At 41.5% G+C, this 19,976-nt stretch overlaps 1 protein-coding gene across 6 annotated transcripts in view; it reads left to right on the top strand.

The window, feature by feature from the left end:
• The window catches only part of mprip (myosin phosphatase Rho interacting protein), a 533,204-nt gene that overhangs the window by 445,561 nt on the left and 67,667 nt on the right, over positions 1 to 19,976 (top strand). For all 6 annotated transcript variants that reach the window (XM_068057934.1, XM_068057930.1, XM_068057933.1 and 3 more), the window contains 2 exons: positions 10,832 to 10,900; positions 17,088 to 17,177. In XM_068057934.1, the coding sequence (XP_067914035.1) occupies positions 10,832 to 10,900; positions 17,088 to 17,177 (159 nt within the window). The remainder of the gene's footprint in view (positions 1 to 10,831; positions 10,901 to 17,087; positions 17,178 to 19,976) is intronic.

The following is a 19,976-nucleotide window of genomic DNA, read 5'->3' as shown; positions in this document are numbered from 1 at the left end:
AATATTCATTGGGATCAAACATTGATCAAACAAATCCAGATTGAAGCGTAGTGATTCAGAGTTTTAAACTGGGACAGGAAGGATTTTCTTCTTTTGGTAATGCATGATTGATTGGATATTGATTTTGGCCATAAAGAAGCTAATGGACATAAACCAAACTCTGATAAAAAGAGGGCGAGAAGGTGAGCAGCTGTGTGGGGAGGGTTAAATATGAAGGGAAATGTTTGCAGTGACTCGGTGACCCAGCAAACCTTGTGATATTAAGGAAAGATCATGTTTCCAATCATTACATCAATCAACAGCTGTAAAACTCTCACTCTCTCTCTCAAGCTGTGTGAGCATTTCCCAAAGAACTATTGTAGCTAGTTGTGATGACAAAGGTTTCTGTGTCCCTGCCTTTGGTTCATTGAATCATTTTGAGATCAATGTTGGTGATTACATCCTGTTCCAATGCAGTGAAATTTAGACATGTAATGCTTAAAGGCAGCTTGAGTGGCATATGACCAGATATTGGAGACTGATTTCAGGAGTAAAGACTGACTGAATACAACTTCGGCAAAATTGACGGTGGCTGTTGCTGCTCTTGATTAACAGCATGGATGATTGTGAGCCCTTTTGACTATGTGAATGACTTTCTGAAAGGACCTGAGGTTTACTTCTTTCAGACTGATAAGTCCATTTTGTAATGTCCCTCAAACGCATAGGCTGGAATTTTACGCCCCCCGCCCCCTCGGTAGTAAGCTGGGAGGGGTGAGGCGTTGCCATTCCCATCACCTATCTGTCCCAGCTGCCATTTTAGCAGCCCCAGGGAAGGTAGAAAATAGCCTGCCCGTCCCAGGCCAACTGAGACCCTTAAGTGGCCCTGAAGGATCTCTTCCCACCGCTGCTCCTGATCGGGCACCCTATGCTGCACAGAGGGACCCCCAGCAGCACAGCTGCCCCCGCTGGAGCACCTACACCCACTCTCCTAATCAACCCCCAGTCCCTTTGCCTGGGCCCAGCCAATTGTCGCCACTGAGGCCTGAAACCCCACTTACCTTTTTCTGGGCTTGGGTCTCTCTTGCTCCTCATGCCAGGTGCAGTCCCAGCAGTGGCCACTGTTCCTGGTGGTGCTGCTGGGACTGAGGAGCTGCTGGCCCACTGGCCGGCAGCTCTAGGAGATAGCACTTCCTGCCTCGGAGGGTCTGAAGTCCCACCCCAGGGCAATAAAGGGCTTGGGCCATGCAAAATTGTTGCATGGCTTCCAGGCCCAGCGTAGGTGGGCTTGACCCTGACTTTTAAGCTGGCAGGTGGGGCCTCTGCTACCATGTAAAATTCCAGCCATAATGTATGTACAACACTAAAGCAATGTTGCCTTAAAACAGAATGAATTAAGGGATTTTGGATGTTGCTGCACTGCAGTTTATGGCTGCATATTTAACCAGTGTTGTGTTTTGTTAAATACGAGAGGGTTAAAGCTTTTAATCAGTTCCTTTTCATCATCTGTTTATCAGTGAAGATAAATATTATAATTTTTATCTTGCCTGTTTCTGTAGAGTTTACTTTTAGTAATCATCTACCAGTAGCGATTGAAATCCACTGTAGAATCATTAATTAACAATTGTAGTAAGTCATATGTGATACATGAAGATAGAACATTTTAGGTGGCCTGCATGTAAGTTGAGGCAGACAGTATTCCTGGTGAGTTCCCTCCTTTTCCAAAATAAGAGTATGTACTTCCAGGGCCGATCCAGTGCTGGTAAACATGCATGCAATAACTGTACTTCTATAACTTTGAAAGTAAATGCTAAAAATGCACAGCAAGTTGGTCACATCTAAGAGTGGTACAGTAACTTTTCAGGTTGGACCTTTCATAACTCAAAGAACTTTACGCTGAATTTGGGTTTTATTAGCAGTTTATCATTGTCTTTACAGAGGTTGAACCTGATAAATACTTAAGTAACTAGTGTTAGATGTTTGCTGTCCTATCAGCTAAACCTTGCCTGTATGTTTTGAACTAATTACGCTCTGACATTAACTAATCAGCAATGGATATCTGGGACACCAGTAACATTAGCCACTATGCCGACCCAGCAGATGAAAACTACTCAAATAGTTTCAGTAAAAATCTTTCTAATTTTTAATCTTGTTTTTGTAGGGACTTTGTTTTAAAGTCTGAAATATGGCAGATGTGTAAGAAAGGATATGAAATGTTTGAGTAAGTTTAGGATTGACTTAAATGTTCACATTCAAATCTGCAAGTGTTCAGTTAACAAGAGTGAATACAACATTTAAATCAAGACACTTCTTTTTCTCTTTCTAAAATGTCACAACTTGTACTCTACGTTGTAAGAGTTGTAGTGGTGTATGGTCATTTCAATAGGTTTGACATACTGTGCTAATGTTCACCATATCTTTGGAAAATGATAGCACATTGCTAGTTTATGATTATGATTAAGGGCTGCTAGCCTCAAAAGCAGTCATTTTGGTGGCTTTGGTTATCCATTTTGAAGAAATGACCTGGTTACTTTAGATTGTGTACTCAAAACTGTGATCATTGGTCCTCACTTTTCTGAGTCTGAAGATTTAAGCCCCACAATCGTGTAGAAGTATGACATGGAAACTGTTCAGGGGGCCTCCTTGCGGGCTGCGGTGGGGGGGCCCTCCTGATCGGGCACCCAGTGCCCCACGGAGGGCCCTCCCAGTGGCACAAGCTGCTCCCCTTTTTCTCCCCTGACCCCCCCCCCCCCCCCCCCCCCCACCACGCCTCCTGCATGGCTTCCAGGTTTAGTGGATGTAGGCTCTCCACTGACTTTTCAGCCAGTGGACGAGGCCTCCACCACGATGTAAAATTCCCGCCTACAGTTCAAAAGTAAATCATTGGCTGTGAAGAATTTTTGGACATTTGAGGATGTGTACGGCAATCTATAAATGAAGGATCTTTCTATTGTCTGAGGTAGTCTCTTAATTCTAACTGGTAATAGAGACCACAATTGAACCGTTGCCCTCCCTCAAAGAATGCACTTTTTGTACTCATGGGATAATACCCTTTTGTAAAAATAGATCAGAGAACATTAGGAAAGGTATATTAGTTTTTGCCCAAGCAGAAAATAGATAGCTGGATAGCATTCAATTCTATCACAAATTGACCAGAAGAGCATTTTGATAAAAGATAAATGTTTAGTCATAAAGAAAAGGAACTCTAACCTGAACTATAAACAAAGAACTTCTATGACCATTCACTTTTGTAGCAACCTTTACAGAATGCTACTGTCTGTTTTTTGGCAGCAACTTGCATGGTAGAGCAGGGCATCCTGGCCACTCCTCAATTCTGTGCCATCCTGGCCCTATTTCATCTCGAGATGTACTATCATGAGGCAGCTTAGTATATGTAGAGAAACTAAAAGAAAAAGGAAGTACAATTGTTTACAAAGACGTAATAATCTTAAGATGGAGTTCAACTCCATACCAGTATTTAACCTACCTCCAGTCTTATATTTTGAATGTATAATCTTTAAATGGGTTGCCTCTACTGAGAATACAACAGAAGAAAAGTAGCATTGTGATGCTTTCTGGCAGGCAGAAGTAGGCACAAGATAATGCAGTACACAACTTGAAGCTCTTTTTTCCCCCTTAAGTTTTCTCCTTTGTCATCCATGTAGTTCAATGGCAAAGGAAGTTCTGTAAATCATTGTATAAACATTTTCTTTACAGGTCACGTGTTACCATTCTGGCACAGCATCTTGAAGCTTTAACTCTGTGTCATTGTTCTACCTCTCCCTTTCCTAACCACCACCCCCATCACCAAACTGTGGTACTCTTAAAGGTGCACTGCTAAAAGTCAACCAACTGCATTTAGAGTTAGTATTTGAGTATGCTACTAAGTACCCTAGCACTAAGGACAAATCCATTTGACAAATGAGGACTATGGCAGCTCTAATGACTTAAATTAATTTACCCCAAGAGAAGACCTCTAATATATTCGGATAATCAGTTAGCATCTTTGTAATTACTGTATTAAAAAAAAATTAATCTTTAGTTGGCCAGCTTCTCAATCAGAGACCCAATTTTTTCAGCATTTGTAAAGCTTGGGTGGGGGGGGTGGTGGTTTGGTGGCGGCGGGGCGGCTGGGTAGCGAAAAAGTAGTGCTCGTTTTCGGATCCTCAGCTTGCAGTAATAACTGAAGTTTATTTCTGCTGCCCCATAAAAAAAATTCCCAAACCAAGAGGCACACCAGATGAGTAGCCTTATGCCAATGCTATACTGCCCTGCGTCTGGTTGCTCGCTGTAATTCCAGTTGATTGTCTCATTATTTCTTCCACCTCACTCTGGAAACCTTTGGATAATGTAACTGATTAGGGATTCATCATGTAGGTAATGAGAATTTATTTGTATCCTGCACCACTGCGCTATTTATACAAATATCAACCCTGATTTATCAATTGTTTGAAAGGAAATGGTATTTAACTGGTATTAAAATAATAATATGCTTGCAACAGATTTTTGTGTGCATTGGTCTTAGACAGAAAATTAATCCTAGTTTAGAATTAGGTACCAAAAGCGATTTAGTGGAATGTAATGTTTGAAGTTGAACGTACCAATAGTTCAAGTGTTCAATTTTTATTCTGAAGACTTTAAAAGTAGTTTGTTGTAGTTAGTCCATTTGGCTGTTTTGGAAAAATACAAGTTCCCCACAATGATTGCAAAATCTTTCATCCAAATCTAATGATTTTAAATTGATTGTTATTTAAATCAGTACTCCAGGAGATAGAAAAAGTGGGGGGGAAAGAACCACATGGACCCAGTGACTGAAATACCACAATCTTCCATCAAAAGATGATCAGTTAATGCTGGCCTTAGGGTTAATTACGCAGACCACCTGTGTGACTCTTCAGACTGAAACAAAGCTGGAGCCAAGCGTCAGTACTGACCTTTTTTCGGGTCTCTGAGCAGACTGATTGCTTTGATGAATATTTAATATATTGAGAGCTAGAGGAACAACATTAAAACCATACTCACTTGCAAAATGATGTATGGAAAATCATGGCATTTTCAAAATGTTTAATACATAAGCTACTTTTTGAAATAATACCTTCTTTGGGGTGCTAGGAAGAGGTTCTGTCTTTATTTTAAAATGAAGTATTTAGCGGCCCTTTGAGTAGGGAGGAAAGACTCTGGCATCGTTTGTGAAATTAAATGCAAGTAACATGGTGCAATAAACTTCATTGTGTCATATTTATACCCATTTCTTCTGTGCTGTCAGATGAGCAAAATCCTGATATGGTCCCTTGGTTAGGTGGTCGAAGTTTCAGTAGGGGAGCATTTCGGGAACAGTGACCATAATTCCATAAGTTTTAAGGTACTTGTGGATAAGGTTAAGAGTAGTCATTGGGTGAAGGTGCTACATTGGGGGAAGGCTAATTATAACAATATTAGGCAGGAACTAAAGAATTTAGATTGGGGGCGGCTGTTTGAGGTTAAATCAACATCTGACATATGGGAATCTTTCAAACGTCAGTTGAATAGAATCCAGGACCGGCATGTTCCTGTGAGGAAGAAGGATAAGTTTGGCAAGTTTCAGGAACCTTGGATAACGCAGGATATTGTGAGCCTAGTCAAAAAGCAAAAGGAAGCATTCGTAAGGGCTGGAAGGCTAGAAACAGACGAATCCCTTGAGGAATATAAAGACAGTAGGAAGGAACTTAAGCAAGGAGTCAGGAGGGCTAAAAGGGGTCATAAAAAGTCATTGGCAAACAGGATTAAGGACAATCCCAAGGCTTTTTATACGTATATAAAGAGCAAGAGGGTAACTAGGGAAAGGGTTGGCCCACTCAAGGACAGAGAAGGGAATCTATGTGTGGAGCCAGAGGAAATGGGCGAGGTACTAAATGGGTACTTTGCATCAGTATTCACCAAAGAGAAGGACTTGGTGGATGATGAGCCGAGGGAAGGGAGTGTAGATAGTCTCAGTCATCTCATTATCAAAAAGGAGGAGGTGTTGGGTGTCTTGCAAAGCATTAAGGTAGATAAGTCCCCAGGGCCTGATGGGATCTACCCCAGAATACTGAGGGAGAAAAAGGAAGAAATTGCTGGGGCCTTGACAGAAATTTTTGCATCCTCATTGGCTACAGGTGAGGTCCCAGAGGACTGGAGAAGAGCCGATGTTGTTCCTTTGTTTAAGAAGGGTAGCAGGGATAATCCAGGAAATTATAGGCCGGTGAGCTTTACGTCAGTTGTAGGGAAATTATTAGAGAGGATTCTTCAGGACAGGATTTACTCCCATTTGGAAACAAACGAACTTATTAGCAAGAGGCAGCATGGTTTTGTGAAGGGGAGGTTGTGTCTCACTAATTTGATTGAGTTTTTTGAGGAAGTGACGAAGATGATTGATGAAGGAAGGGCAGTGGATGTTATCTATATGGACTTCAGTAAAGCCTTTGGCAAGGTCCCTCATGGCAGACTGGTACAAAAGGTGAAGTCACACGGGATCAGAGGTGAGCTGGCAGAATGGATGCAGAACTGGCTCAGTCATAGAAGACAGAGGGTAGCAGTGGAAGGGTGTTTTTCTGAATGGAGGGCTGTGACAATTGGTGTTCCGCAGGGATCAGTGCTGGGACCTTTGCTGTTTGTAGTATGTATAAATGTTTTGGAGGAAAATGTAGCTGGTCTGATTAGTAAGTTTGCGAACGACACAAAGGTTGGTGGAGTTGCGGATAGTGATGAGGATTGTCAGAGGATACAGCAGGATATAGATCGGTTGGAGACTTGGGCGGAGAAATGGCAGATGGAGTTTAATCCGGACAAATGTGAGGTAATGCATTTTGGAAGATCTAATGCAGGTGGGAAGTATACAGTAAATGGCAGAACCCTTAGGAGTATTGACAGGCAGAGAGATCTGGGCGTACAGGTCCACAGGTCACTGAAAGTGGCAACGCAGGTGGATAAGGTAGTCAAGAAGGCATACGGCATGCTTGCCTTCATCGGTCGGGGCATGGCAAGTCATGCTGAAGCTGTACAGAACTTCAGTTAGGCCACGCTTAGAATATTGCGTGCAATTCTGGTCGCCACACTACCAGAAGGACGTGGAGGATTTGGAGAGGGTACAGGAGAGGTTTACCAGGATGTTGCCTGGTCTGGAGGGCATTAGCTATGAGGAGAGGTTGGATAAACTCGGATTGTTTTCACTGGAACGACGGAGGTGTGGAGGGGCGACATGATGGAGGTTTACAAAGTTATGAGCGGCATGGACAGAGTGGATAGTCAGAAGCTTTTTCCCAGGGTGGAAGAGTCAGTTACTAGGGGACATAGGTTTAAGGTGCGAGGGGCAAAGTTTAGAGGGGATGTGCGAGGCAAGTTCTTTACACAGAGGGTGGTGAGTGCCTGCAACTTGCTGCCAGGGGAGGTGGTGGAAGCAGGTACGATAGCGAAGTTTAAGAGGCATCTTGACAAATACATGAATAGGATGGGAATAGAGGGATACGGTCCCCGGAAGTGCAGAAGGTTTTAGTTTCGGCAGGCATCAAGAGCGTTGCAGGCTTGGAGGGCCGAATGGCCTGTTCCTGTGCTGTACTGTTCTTCTTTTATGAACGCTGGACTTGGTAATATGACTGTGCTTTAAAAACTGTGATTGTTAAAAGTTTAAGATGGAGTCTGAGAAGTCAGGTAACCTCTCACCCACTCTGTTCAAGAACAAAACAGAAATCTTGGCTACCAGGAAATAACAAAGAATCAAAGACTTTTATTGAAAAACAATGACTGCAGGGGTCTGAAGTTGCAAGTATACCAGGCAGCTGTTAACATTTGCAAACAATGGAAGGCCCAAGTGGTTCTGCTGAAAATGAGACTTCTGGACTTTGCATATTGGAAAAGGACAATAAGCTATTGATTTTTGAGTCCAGATAAATTTAACAGATTTTCTGAAGGATGACTGGCTGTACAAAAGACCAGCAGTGGCAGCCTTTGAGCAGGCTGTAAGAAAGGAAACAACCAGTGGTGGCAGCCTCAAGGGAGAGAGAGAGGAAACACCTGCTCTCAGGGAATACTGATACAGCGACAGGCTGCAAAAACCTGAACTTGTTTTGAAAGTTGTGCTTTGCCAAGAAGTAAAAGCCCAACAGGATCACCAGGAATCGCCTTATACACAGACATCCTGGTTGAAAGTGCTTGGAGAAGTGAGCGAAGAGGACATTAATTTTGAAAAGGTCTGGGAGATCCAACCCATTGCAACTGGGAGGAGTTTGGGACTTTTAACCATAAAGATTTCGGCATCATCGAGAACTGTGTAATGTATAACTGTGGTGTGAGGTTTTTAAGTATCCTAATAAGTATAGGAAACACCTTTCTTTTGTAATTTGGGGCATCAGCTGCTTAGTAAGTACTATTAGGTTAATGGGGATTTCTTTTATTTGTTATAATAAAAGTCTTAAAATGTGAAATCTTGTGTAATTCTTTAAATTGGTCTGGGGGTTCATATCTCGTATTTTTAATGTTAATGGTGTCAACTGAGGTCGGAGCAGTTTATGTTACCCTATTGTTGCTAAGGTGGTAATGTGGTGTTGCAGTGGACCTCAGTATCTGTGGGTTGGGAAGAGGAAAACACAACTTGGTTTCCTGTTCTTGATTGCTACTGAGTGACCCTTTTGGAACCATGTCTGTATGGACACTAGATGAAGGGCAGGACTGGCCCATCTAAGTTGTTCCCCACTTCAACAGTTAAAATCCGAACCATGCCAATTTTGTTAGTGATGAAATACGTACATTTATAAATCGCTGCATCCTTGTAATACACTAATCGGTCTCTTGTATGTTTCACGTTTCCAAATCAACTAATAAAATCACAGTAGGGCAATTTCTCCACACATTTCCCTCACTCAATCTTTATGGCTAATTTTACATTCATAGTTTATGAAGTAGGTACTGAAACATATAACTGCTGACTATTCAAATAAATGATGGGTATATATTCTAAACATATACCTGCAATAGTCAATATTCTGACCTTGCAACATTGGAAAAAAATTAAATGGATATAGTGAAGTCTTGCTTCAGTTGTATAGAACCTTGGTTAGACCACACCTGGAGTACTGTTTGCAGTTTTGGTCCCCTTAGCTTAGGAAGGATATCGTTGCCAGAGAGGGAGTGCAACCAAGGTTCACCAGACTTGTTCCTGGGATGGTAGGACTGTCCTATGACGAGAGATTGGGGAAACTGGGCCTGTCTTCTCTGGAGTTTCAAAGAATGAGAGGTGATCTCGTTGAAACCTACAAAATGCTTAAAGGGATAGACAGGGTAGATGCAGCTGAGATGTTTATCCTGGTTGAGGAGTCTAGAACCAGGGGACACAATTTCAAAATAAGGGGGAAGCCACTTAGGACCGAGATGAGGAGAAATTTCTTTACTCAGAGAGTTGTGAATCTTTGGAACTCTCTGCCCCAGAGGGCTGTGGAAGCTCAGTCATTGAGTATGTTTAAAGCAGAGATTTACAGATTTCTAAATACAAATGACATAAGATATGGGGATAGTGTGGGAAAAAGGCATTGAAGTGGATGATCAGCCATGACCATATTGAATGGCGGGGCAGCTCGATGGGCTGAATGGCCTACTTCTGCTCCTATGTTCCTCTATTGAGAAAATGTTGTTAATTGAAATATTTTGACTTGTTCAAAACTGAAAATAATGGCTTCAGTGTCCCTGGAATAGGAAAGGGAAAAATCATCTAGGTTGCATCTGCTTAAAATGTTCCAGTGTGAGGATAAAATAATGCTCAGCTGTGATAACTCGCACAGACTGCTTGCATTCTTCTGTCTAGCCTCTAACACAGAATGGCTGCTTGGTTTATGTCTTGGAGACTGCAAGTGGCTGCAAAGCCATATCTCAAAATGAGTTGGTACCATGAGGAGAGAAAACGAAACAAAATATTTGCGGTAATGCTTTTATAATAAATTTTACCTCTAAGTTGAGCAACATGATTATGTACATCTGCTGGGCCATGCAATGCCAGCAAGTCATTTGATGTAGAGAGTTTGTGGCTTTGGCTGAGCCATCCAGGAAAGGCAAGAACAACTTGAATTTGCATAGTCAGTGAAGACCAATTGTTTAGCTAGAGAGCGAAGAAAGATAGATTATAATAGGCCATCTTGTTCTGTGCCATCTTGTGTAGCTTAAGTAGCTTTGCTTGTGGCCTGGCATGAGACATCTGCCTATTCTTTTAGATGAAGAGTAGTCCCTGCCATATATGAAGACCGGGAGAGTTGTTACTGAAGAAGTTTAGTAAAATTCAAAACCGCTGGCCATTAAGTTGTAAGTCAGCTGAGATGCTGAAGAAGACCCCAGATTCAATCCCCAATCTATGCTGAAATAGTTGATCTCAGCCACAGCAGCAATAGAGGTGCTGCAATTGGCTTCAATGACCCTGAGTTAAGGAGAGAAAAATTCCCACTCCTGAATTTTCAAGTGACCATTGTTGTAAGTGCCGATGTTTGGATCTCCCTGTCTCCCAAGGTTAAGTAGCCTGCCAACACTAAGGCTTGAACGCGAATGATTGCCACTTGGGCCAAGTACTGGAGGTAACAAGTACATGTGTAACTCTGCTCCAGCAGGGAGAGAAGCTGGGGGGTGAAATGTTAAACAAGTTAATTGAAAGCGTTCTGCCGTTTGCAAATTTTGTGAATTCTTTTTACTAATGCATTGGTATGTAATTGCGCAATTCGTTTCCTGGACTTGTTTCATGTTAATAAAGTTGATCTGTATTCAGAATTGTCTGGAATGTTAAATACTATTTGCCATAAATCAGAAAACAAACTCTCAAGTTTTTTAATGCATGTTATTTATGAGTTTTATTTATGTTTTTCAGTGGAAGAAATACTGGTTTGTACTGACTGACCATAGTCTGCGTTACTACAAGGACTCAATTGCTGAGGACGTAAGCATTATGTTTGGAAATTATTCAGAAACCAGTAGGGATATACAAACGATCCTGTACTCTATTGGGCACCTCTTATAATGTGAATATGATGATTGCCCTTTCTGTCAAAGTATGTACAGTAAAATGAACATTCATCGCCTTCGCCATTGCAGAAATAGATATTGGGAATAATTTTAACTTTTGGCGATTGGTGTAAACCAAGTGATAGTGAATCAGTCACCCATTATACACACTTCCATTTCCATTGAAGTCAAGCCACCATGTCGGTTATAAGTGGAACCAGCTATAATCATGAGCATTTGGTAAATGGATTTTCTGTTATTTCTTGCTGGTTACTTTGTGCCCAGTTGTTCTTGATCTGGGAAAAAGACATTTTCAATAATAATTGCCTGTATGGCTCCCCTTAGATTAATTGCCAGTATTGTGATTGACACTTCACAATGAATGTGGGCATCTGTCATCAGCATTAAAGTACATCAGTCCTGGTCCCAAGTGACAGGAAACGCACATTGCTGTGAAAAAATGTTAAGCCACCCATATCAAATACAGCCCAAGACTGAAGGACCAGTCATAGCCCGAAGGGAGGTAGCCCATATTCGAACTCGCACGAAGAACTCTGCGTTTGTCCAATGCTAGCCTCTTGTGTATCCCCCTACTCCATTATCCCACCATTAGTGGGCATACTTTCAACCATCTAAGCCCTAAGCTCTGGAATTCCCTTCCCCCTCTCATTTAAGATGATCCTTAAAACCTACATCTTTGAGACCAAACTTTTGGTCACCTGTCTTAATGTCTCCTTATATGGCTCGGTATCAATTTTTTATCATATTACACTCCTGTGAGGTGCCTTGGGATGTTATCCGTTAAAGACATTCTGTAAATGCACTTTGTGTTATTATGCTGTTCAAATATTGCTGCTTCAGTATCAACCTAACAGGTTGTCTTTGACTGAAACGGTATGGATTTTTTTCATTCTTGGGCCTGCCCTAATTTGACTTATTTTACTGCAGTGTGGTACTGGCTGGTTTGATTATGACTGAATTACTGTACCTACTAGAAACTGAGACGTTTGTAACCAAAGGCATTTTTCACTAAACTCAAGTAAAATACTACCTATGCTGGAAATCTAAAATAAGAACAGAACATGCAGGGAACGCTCAGGTCATGCAGTATCTGTGGAGAGAAAAACAAAACTAGCATTGTGGGTCGATGGCCTTTCATCAAAACTGGAAGTTGTTGGTGATGAACAGCTTTTAGGCAAGTACAAACCCTTGGAAAAGGGGGCCTGGGAAAGAACAAAAGGTCTGTGATAGTATGTACCGAAAAATGTGACAACCCCATCTTGGTACAAGGCCAAAGTGGTCTGCACCCCTGGGATCTTTGTGCCTTTCTTCTGCCATGTTCCTAGGTCAGGGAAACCCTTTGCCAAATTTTTTATATTTCCTTTCCTGTTTACTATTCTGCCATAAATATTCAGAACTCTTCTGGACCCATCTTTTGTTTCAAGTCGTCCCATTATTGCTTCCCTTTCTCTTATACCATCATCCCTTTTGGTATTTAACCACTCATGCCTTCTCCCTTATCACAGACCTTACTTTTTTGATCCTTTCAGTCACCCCTTTCCCTGGCTCCCCATTTGCTTCAAAGCTGTTTGTTTCTAACATCTTCCTCTTCTGAAGAAAGATCATCAACCTGAGACACTGAGCCAAATATTGTGGAGTGGGGTATCTTGTGGCTTGCTAGTTAGACTTTTACGATACCCTTCAGCTCTGAAAAAAAATTGTGCTGTAACTTGGTGGATGTGCAAACTGTGTGGCGAGGACCTCTGGATGGCTGGACCAGCAGTGTATCTCCTTAACCAATGAGATTTAAGGACTGAGAAAGAAACAGAGGAGCTGTGGAGAAGGAGGGTGAAGTAGAGTCAAATCAGGTACAGAAAGAAAATGAGAGGGAATGAAATTATTGGGATTAAGAGAAAAAGAAAACAAAAAGTAAGAAAATAATTAAAACATTTTAAGTTTGACACTTTGAAAATCTAACTACAATTGACAATGCAGGAATGAGACTGAAGCATTTAACTTTTTCCCTTTGAGCCACAGAAGTTGATTTGGAATTGCATTAAAAATCATCGCCTCGCTAAAAGGATACTTATGCTCTTAATTGTCAAGTTGAACTTTCTGTGGAATGTTTAATGGTCAATTAATGTGCAAATCCAGCAAGTTCTTAAAAAATAAAGCAGAGACTAAGGACAAGATACTGTTTGTGCAAAGCAGCTGAAAAAACAGCTTAAATCAGCCAGCAGGTTCTGGAGATTCACAACTCATGGCGTATCTCTTGATCCCTTGAGCGGGCTGGCCGACTTGCGCATTACTAACGGCGTGCATTGTTTACATACCATTATTTTTCCAGCAACATCGGACCTGTTAACTCTGTTTTTCTCTCCACAGATGCTGCCTAACCTGTTAAGTGTTTCCAGCATTTTCTGTTTTTTATTTTAGAACAATATTTTATTTATTTTATTTTAGAACTAATAGGATGAAGATCCTATTAGTCAGGAGATGAAAAGATCATTTTCAATCCCATTTAGGCATGCAAATGTTTCCAAATAAAACTGATGTCTCGTTTGTTTGTGTTAGTCCTGGCCATTTTTCCCATGCAGCATGCAGTGCAATCAGGATACAACTGAATCTAATGATTATTTATTCTACCCTGTTTCTAAACTGGCTCTAACATGAAATATATAATGGGATCTTTTAGGAGTGCCAAAAATCTTCCACATTTACACTAGGAACTGAAGGTGAACAGATTTTTGGCTCCAGCTGTCAGTGTAAACTGGGTTACAGATTCATTTTCCCAAAGGCTGCCTCAATCTTAGACTGCACTGTTTTTAAAATATGGTTTATTTATACAGTTGGAGTAAAAATATGGATTGAGGATCATTCTAAAATAACACACAGTTGTCAAAGGCTGGACATATAGGAGTATATTCCACATATCCTACACAGGCAGAAAGACTGATGAGGAAGTGCTGGAAATGGTTGGAGAAAAGAGAAAATCAATGCATAACGTCAAAGAGAGAAAGATAGAATATTTCGGTCGCATTATTAGAACAGAAAGTTGACCGAGACAATTATTGGAATGAAAGTTTGATGGAAAACCTAGGAGAGGGAAGCAGAGAAGAAAATGGATGACAGATATAATGGACTGGATGCAGTTAACCTATGCAGAATGTGTAAGGGCAGCACAGGACAGACAGAGGTGGAGCTCTGTGGCAGTTAGCCTTCTGGGAAGAAGATGACACCAATGAATGAAAAGGCTGGAAACACTGACAGCAAAGGAGGGACTAGGAGCTTTCTGAGTGGGCCTGCTAAGAGTAGCTTAGCAACAGCTACTCAGAAAGGGGTATGCTTGATCAATTAGAACTTCAATTTAGTGGTAACGATAATCGCATGCCAGTCAGATTTCAGCAAAGATATGACTCTGACACATGCTGTTCTCTAATCTGGAGTGTTTCCATTTCATCAAATCAGAATAAGGCTTTTTTGGACTTTTGTATTGATGCAATTAATGGGCAGAAGGTTTACTTGAGGTATTTTGGATAATTTGTTACATTCATTTGTACGACACTTTAGAGCTGTCTTAGTTAAGAAAATCAATATTTGTTTTTCTCCTCCACATTTTTTCCTTCCCTTACATAGGTACAGACTCATGCTGAGGTATGGTTCCACCAGGGTGTGTTAGCAGTCCTTCGATATCTGTTCAATAAGGAACAATGAATCAACCTTGAGAATGAGTGTTGGCAAGTTATTTGGCAGTATGGTCATCAATGATAACCCTGGTCTAGTCCACATGCACCCTCTTTTCCAGCACAGGTCACTAAGTTACAATCAGGAGCAGGACACCTGGCCTAATTTTATTTTTTTTTTGTACTTGAAGTGTTGGAAATATTGAATGGTGTTTGAAATCATTTCTGAACTGAATGACTAAGAAAACTTTCAATTAAACATTTTATAAACATCCCATTCTGACAGGTGCTTAATAAACAAAGGGCTGAAATTTATTCTCCTGCTGCTGGGAGTGGCGGCGGGCAAGAAAAATAGCGGCCCGCACCATGCCTCCGCAATCTAGCATGCGGCAGCTCATTTGCATATGCTGGGCAGTCCGCACCCCCCCAAAATCACATGGCGGGGGCGGGCTCGGCAACGGCTTCAGCTGCCTCTGCACGAGCACCATTGAAGGCACAGTTGAAGCCTGAACCTTTCCCCGCCACCCACCTCCACCACTAAAAAAAAATTGATTTTTGGTGGCCTGTACCCACCGCCCCTCCCCCTCCCCCCGCCATACAAAGAAAATAAATGGCTGCCCTGTTCTTCACCAACCCCCTCCCCCACAATGGCACAAAAGTGCAGAGGGCACCTCTTTTCTCCCCTCCTACACTCCACATGCAGATTTGACCTCGTTTTCCCTACTACACTAAAAATTCTAAGTTACCCACTTACCCAGCTTTTCCTGGACGGGAAAGCGAAGGCGCATGAGTGCCGACAACTGCACGCAAGATTGCAGCGAATGGTATGTTGATTTATTCATGTTCTTTAGTTAAATATTTAAAGTTGGGCCCTGTCACCGAGCAGCAGGGGGGCTGCTATGGAACCTTGCCGCTGGTGGGACGATTGGGCCCGGCAATCCTGGCATGGGGTCCATGGTGGGCCACTGTCTCAGCGATCATACCCCCCTCACCCCATTCCCTGGCCACGGAGCCCGACATTGGGAGCTCAACAAAATTCAGCCCAAAGTGTGTGCTGTGTTCCATAATCGATTTCCTGTCTTTCATGCCAGCAGTAAAACTGTTGCACTGTACATTCTTACCAAAGTTGAACTGACTGCCAAGAAAAAATACCATTTGTTATGTTCACACTCAGAAGTGTGGTTCTTGTTTTTTTTTGTCCAGTCAGTTGTGTGAAATTTAATTGATGCTATGATGACCTATGATTGTTATTAGGCCACCTTATAGCAACAGTACCCTGCATTTATATAACACCTTTACTGAAGGAAATCGGCCGATGGTGCTTCACAGGAGCATTATAAGACAAAAACTAAAACTGAGCCAAAGCAGGAGATATTAGGGCAGGTGCCAAAAGCTTGGTCAATGAGCTAGATTTTAAGGGAGGAGAGAGTGGCACAGAGGTTTAAGGGTGGACTTCCAGTGTTTAGGGCCCAGCTGACTGAAGGCATGACTGCTAATGGTGGAACAAGGGTAAGAGGAGATGCCAAAGTTGGAGAAAAACACAGAGCCGTTGGGGAGTTGTTTGTTAAAAGCAGCATTGAAACAATACCAAATAGACATCCATAAGTGGGGACAACTGCTGAAGATAAAGCACTGTGATATATCATGCATGAAGACACCACCTGCACTGAGTCTTATCAAAATTGCTGATGTTGAATGTAAATGCCAGCTGAGGAAGTCTCATCTGAAAAATCAAGATCCCCAACCTAGTTTTTCCAAGATCCACGTGTCAATCTGTCAACATTATTCCTAGCAAAAAGTTGTCTCATTAATCATCAAGAAACTGAATGCAAAAAATGTGATTATACTTTGGCTGTTGTCTTAGATGTTGACAGGAAGGGCGAGGCTATTGAAGATTTGAACATGAAGATGCGAAGTTTAAAATAGAGTCGTTGGCCTCTGTACGGGATAATGGGGGGATGAGACCTGGTTTTGGTTAGAATATGTACAGCAGAGTTTTGGATGAGCTCGAGTTTTTATTGGAGGGTGGAAGATGGGAGACCAGCCAGGAGTGCATTGGAACAATTGAGTCTGGAGCTAACAAAAGCATTGATGAGGTTTTCAGCAACAGATAAACTGAGGCAGCGGTGGAGACGGGTGATGTTACCCCAGTGGAAGTAGTTGGTCTTTGTGATGGAGAGGATCGTCAATTCAGTGCAGGGTCAAAACGGATGCTGGGTTTTCTAATAATCCGGTTCAGCTCTGAACTGAAACTAGGACATATCACTGAAAAGTATCTAGCATGATTTTAGCTTTAAGTCGTTGAACCAAGGATTTTATGTTTTTGTTTCCTCTATTTTGACAGGTGCTGTATTTTCTGAGATGAAAATCAGGCGTTGATTTCTGATCCACCTTGGATTGCCAAATTGATTAACCTATTATTCTACACCCCCCTTGCAGGCATCAGATCTGGATGGTGAAATTGATTTATCTACTTGCTACAATATAACTGAATATCAGGTCCAGCGCAACTATGGCTTCCAAATCCATGTAAGTTGACAGGTTTAAATGATGCTGAAAATTTACTCCTACTTGACATGTACGCAGCAGTGTTGTCCTCATGCTGCAACTTCTGATCCATTGCTTATTGCTCACACTAATATGGAAATTTGTAATTAAGACTGTAACATCCCCTCACTATAATTTATTTTTGAATGTGATAGAATCATAGAATGATGCAGCACAGAAGGTGGTAATTTGCTCATCGTGTCTGTGCTTTGAAAGAGCTATCCAACTAGTCCCAGTCCCTTGCCCTTTCCCCATAGCCCTGCAAATTTTTCCCTTTCAGGTATTTATCCAATTTCCTTTTTAAAAGCTATTATTGAATCTTGCCTTTCAGTGTTGTTTTCCTGTATGTTTGAGACTGCACTAGGATTTTTTTTAAACTCCCACTCACCAGTAATCGCAGTTTGTTTTGAATTGATCTGATTTTTGTTACTGGCCAATGGCATATCACGTTTCCTCAGATCGAGCTGATAATGCGCAGTGTAATATAGCAATGTAAGACTAGCTTCTTGCATGGTTGTGATATGAAAACCATACAGCCCATTCCCAGCTTTGATTCTTGGACTTTGCTGAGTTAGCTGATCTCATTTTTCTTTTATATAAAATTGCATGGAATATGCAACACAGAAACAAGCCATTCAGCCCAGCTAGTCTGTGCTGATATTCAGTACACACGAATCTCCTCCCATTTATATTTGTCCTCTGGATAATGCGTGTCACTGCGGAGTTGTGTTTAAAGGGGAGCTAGATAAATACAGGAGCCAGAAAGGAAGAGAAAGATATGCTGATAGCTGAGTTGAAGTAAGATCAGAGGAGGGTAGTGTGAAGCAAAAACACTGGCATAGACCTATTGAGAGGAATGGCCTGTTTCTGTGCTATAAACTCAATGTACTCTGCTTCCACCACCCCTTCAGGCAGTGCATTCGAGATCATTGCAACTCGCTTTTTAAAAAGAAAATTCTTCTTGCCTCTGGTTCTTTTGCCAACTATCATAAATGCTTGTTCTCTGGTTACTGACCTCACTGTGACTAGAAACAGTTTTTCCTTATTTATTCTATCTAAATCATTCAGGATTTTGAACTATTAAATCATCTCCTTAGAGCAGAGGAGATTAACCCCAGCTTCTGTAGTCTCTCCACATAACTGAAGCCCCTGCTCCCTTTCTAGTAAATCTCTGCACCCTTCAAAGGCCTACCCCTAATTCGTATGTTCCTAAAGCGTGGTGCCAAAATTGGACACAATACTGCAGCTGGGCTGTAGTTTATAAAAGTTTGATAGAAATTCTGTGCTTTTATACTCTCTGCCTCTGTTTACAAGTTCAAGGATCCCATATGCCTTTTTAACAGCCTTGTCAACTTGTCCTGTCACCTTCAAAAATTTGTGTACTTACACCACCAGGTCTTCCTGTTCCTGCAGCCCCTTTTAAAATTGTAGATCCCAAAGACTGCATTCTATGAGTATACTGAGTTTCTTTTTAAAGTGATGAAACAAAGAGTAAAAACATAAGAAATAGGAGCAGGAGTAAGCCGTTTGGCCCCTCGAGCCTGCTCTGCCATTCAATAAGATCATGGCTCATCTGATTGTGGCCTTAACTCCACTTTCCTGCCTGCCCCCCAATAACCTTTTTACTCCGTGTTAGATCAAAAATCTGTCCAGCTCAGCCCTGAATATATTCAATGACCCAGCCTCCACTGCTCTCTGGCGTAAAGAATTCTAAAGATTAACGACCCTCTGAGAGATGAAATTCCTCCTCCTCTTCGTCTTACTTATTTTTGAAACTCTGCCCCCTAGTTCTAGAATCCCCCACGAGGTCTAGGGGAGAGTGAATTTCATATATTGGGAATAACAAAAAACACATTTACTCATGAAAGACTTTTTCCTTGGGAAAAAAATCAACTTCTTGACCTCTGCAGGGACCCGTTCTGCTGATGTCACCCGCTGAACATCCCACTGACTTGCAGCAGGGCCACAACTTCAGACAGAACAAGTTTCCTGGGTTGTTCCCAGCTTTTTGTGATTATATGTTTTCTCCAATAATAAATAAATCGAGTGCCTTCTTTTAAAGGAGCTAAGTTCCCTATTAATAACTCTGGAAGATAATTAACTAGTGAGTCAGTGTGTATGTGATTGCAACTCCACTGTCTCCAGTCTGGTAGAGTGATGGATATGGTATTTATTTCTATCTCTTGCTACAGTCATAACAGTTTATATGTTTGGGATGTCGTCTTGAATAGAAAGTAAGATACAGTAAATCATTTCAAGAATTTACTTGAGTATTTAAAAGGCAAATGTATTTCTTGAAGTCCTACAACAGAGTAAATGTAGTGTACCATATAGGATATACTACACCCATAATATTGGATTAGAAGAATGAATGAGATCAAACAATGTCACTGCTACATTTTTCATTCTGTGCCAGATAGTTCGCGTGCTCAGCACAAAGGACCCCTCCTGTAAGCGATCCCTCACACCCTACCAACCAAACGTGTAAGCTTATATGCATCATACTTAGTAAAGCATTGCTCTGTATTAAAGAGTACTGTGCTTGCTGTAATTTTCTCACTGGAAATTGAGTGGTCTCTTGTCCTTCTCTTCAGAGTGCGTGACTTTGCCTACAATCTATGAATCAGGTTTACTTAAAAATGCCTACACATTAGTAAATAAATAACCGAGCAGATTCTACTAGATTGCAGCATTTTCACTTGTAGCTCCTCTTCACAAATAATAAAAGACATGACACCTCGCCAACCTTCCAAATAACATTGAACTTGGTTCAGCATCTGT

The sequence above is a fragment of the Heterodontus francisci genome, chromosome 26 (assembly GCF_036365525.1).
Source record: "Heterodontus francisci isolate sHetFra1 chromosome 26, sHetFra1.hap1, whole genome shotgun sequence".
In the NCBI taxonomy this organism is placed as follows: Eukaryota; Metazoa; Chordata; class Chondrichthyes; order Heterodontiformes; family Heterodontidae; genus Heterodontus; species Heterodontus francisci.
The sequence above is the reverse complement of the archived record's forward strand: the minus strand, read 5'-3'. Positions and strand labels throughout refer to the sequence as shown.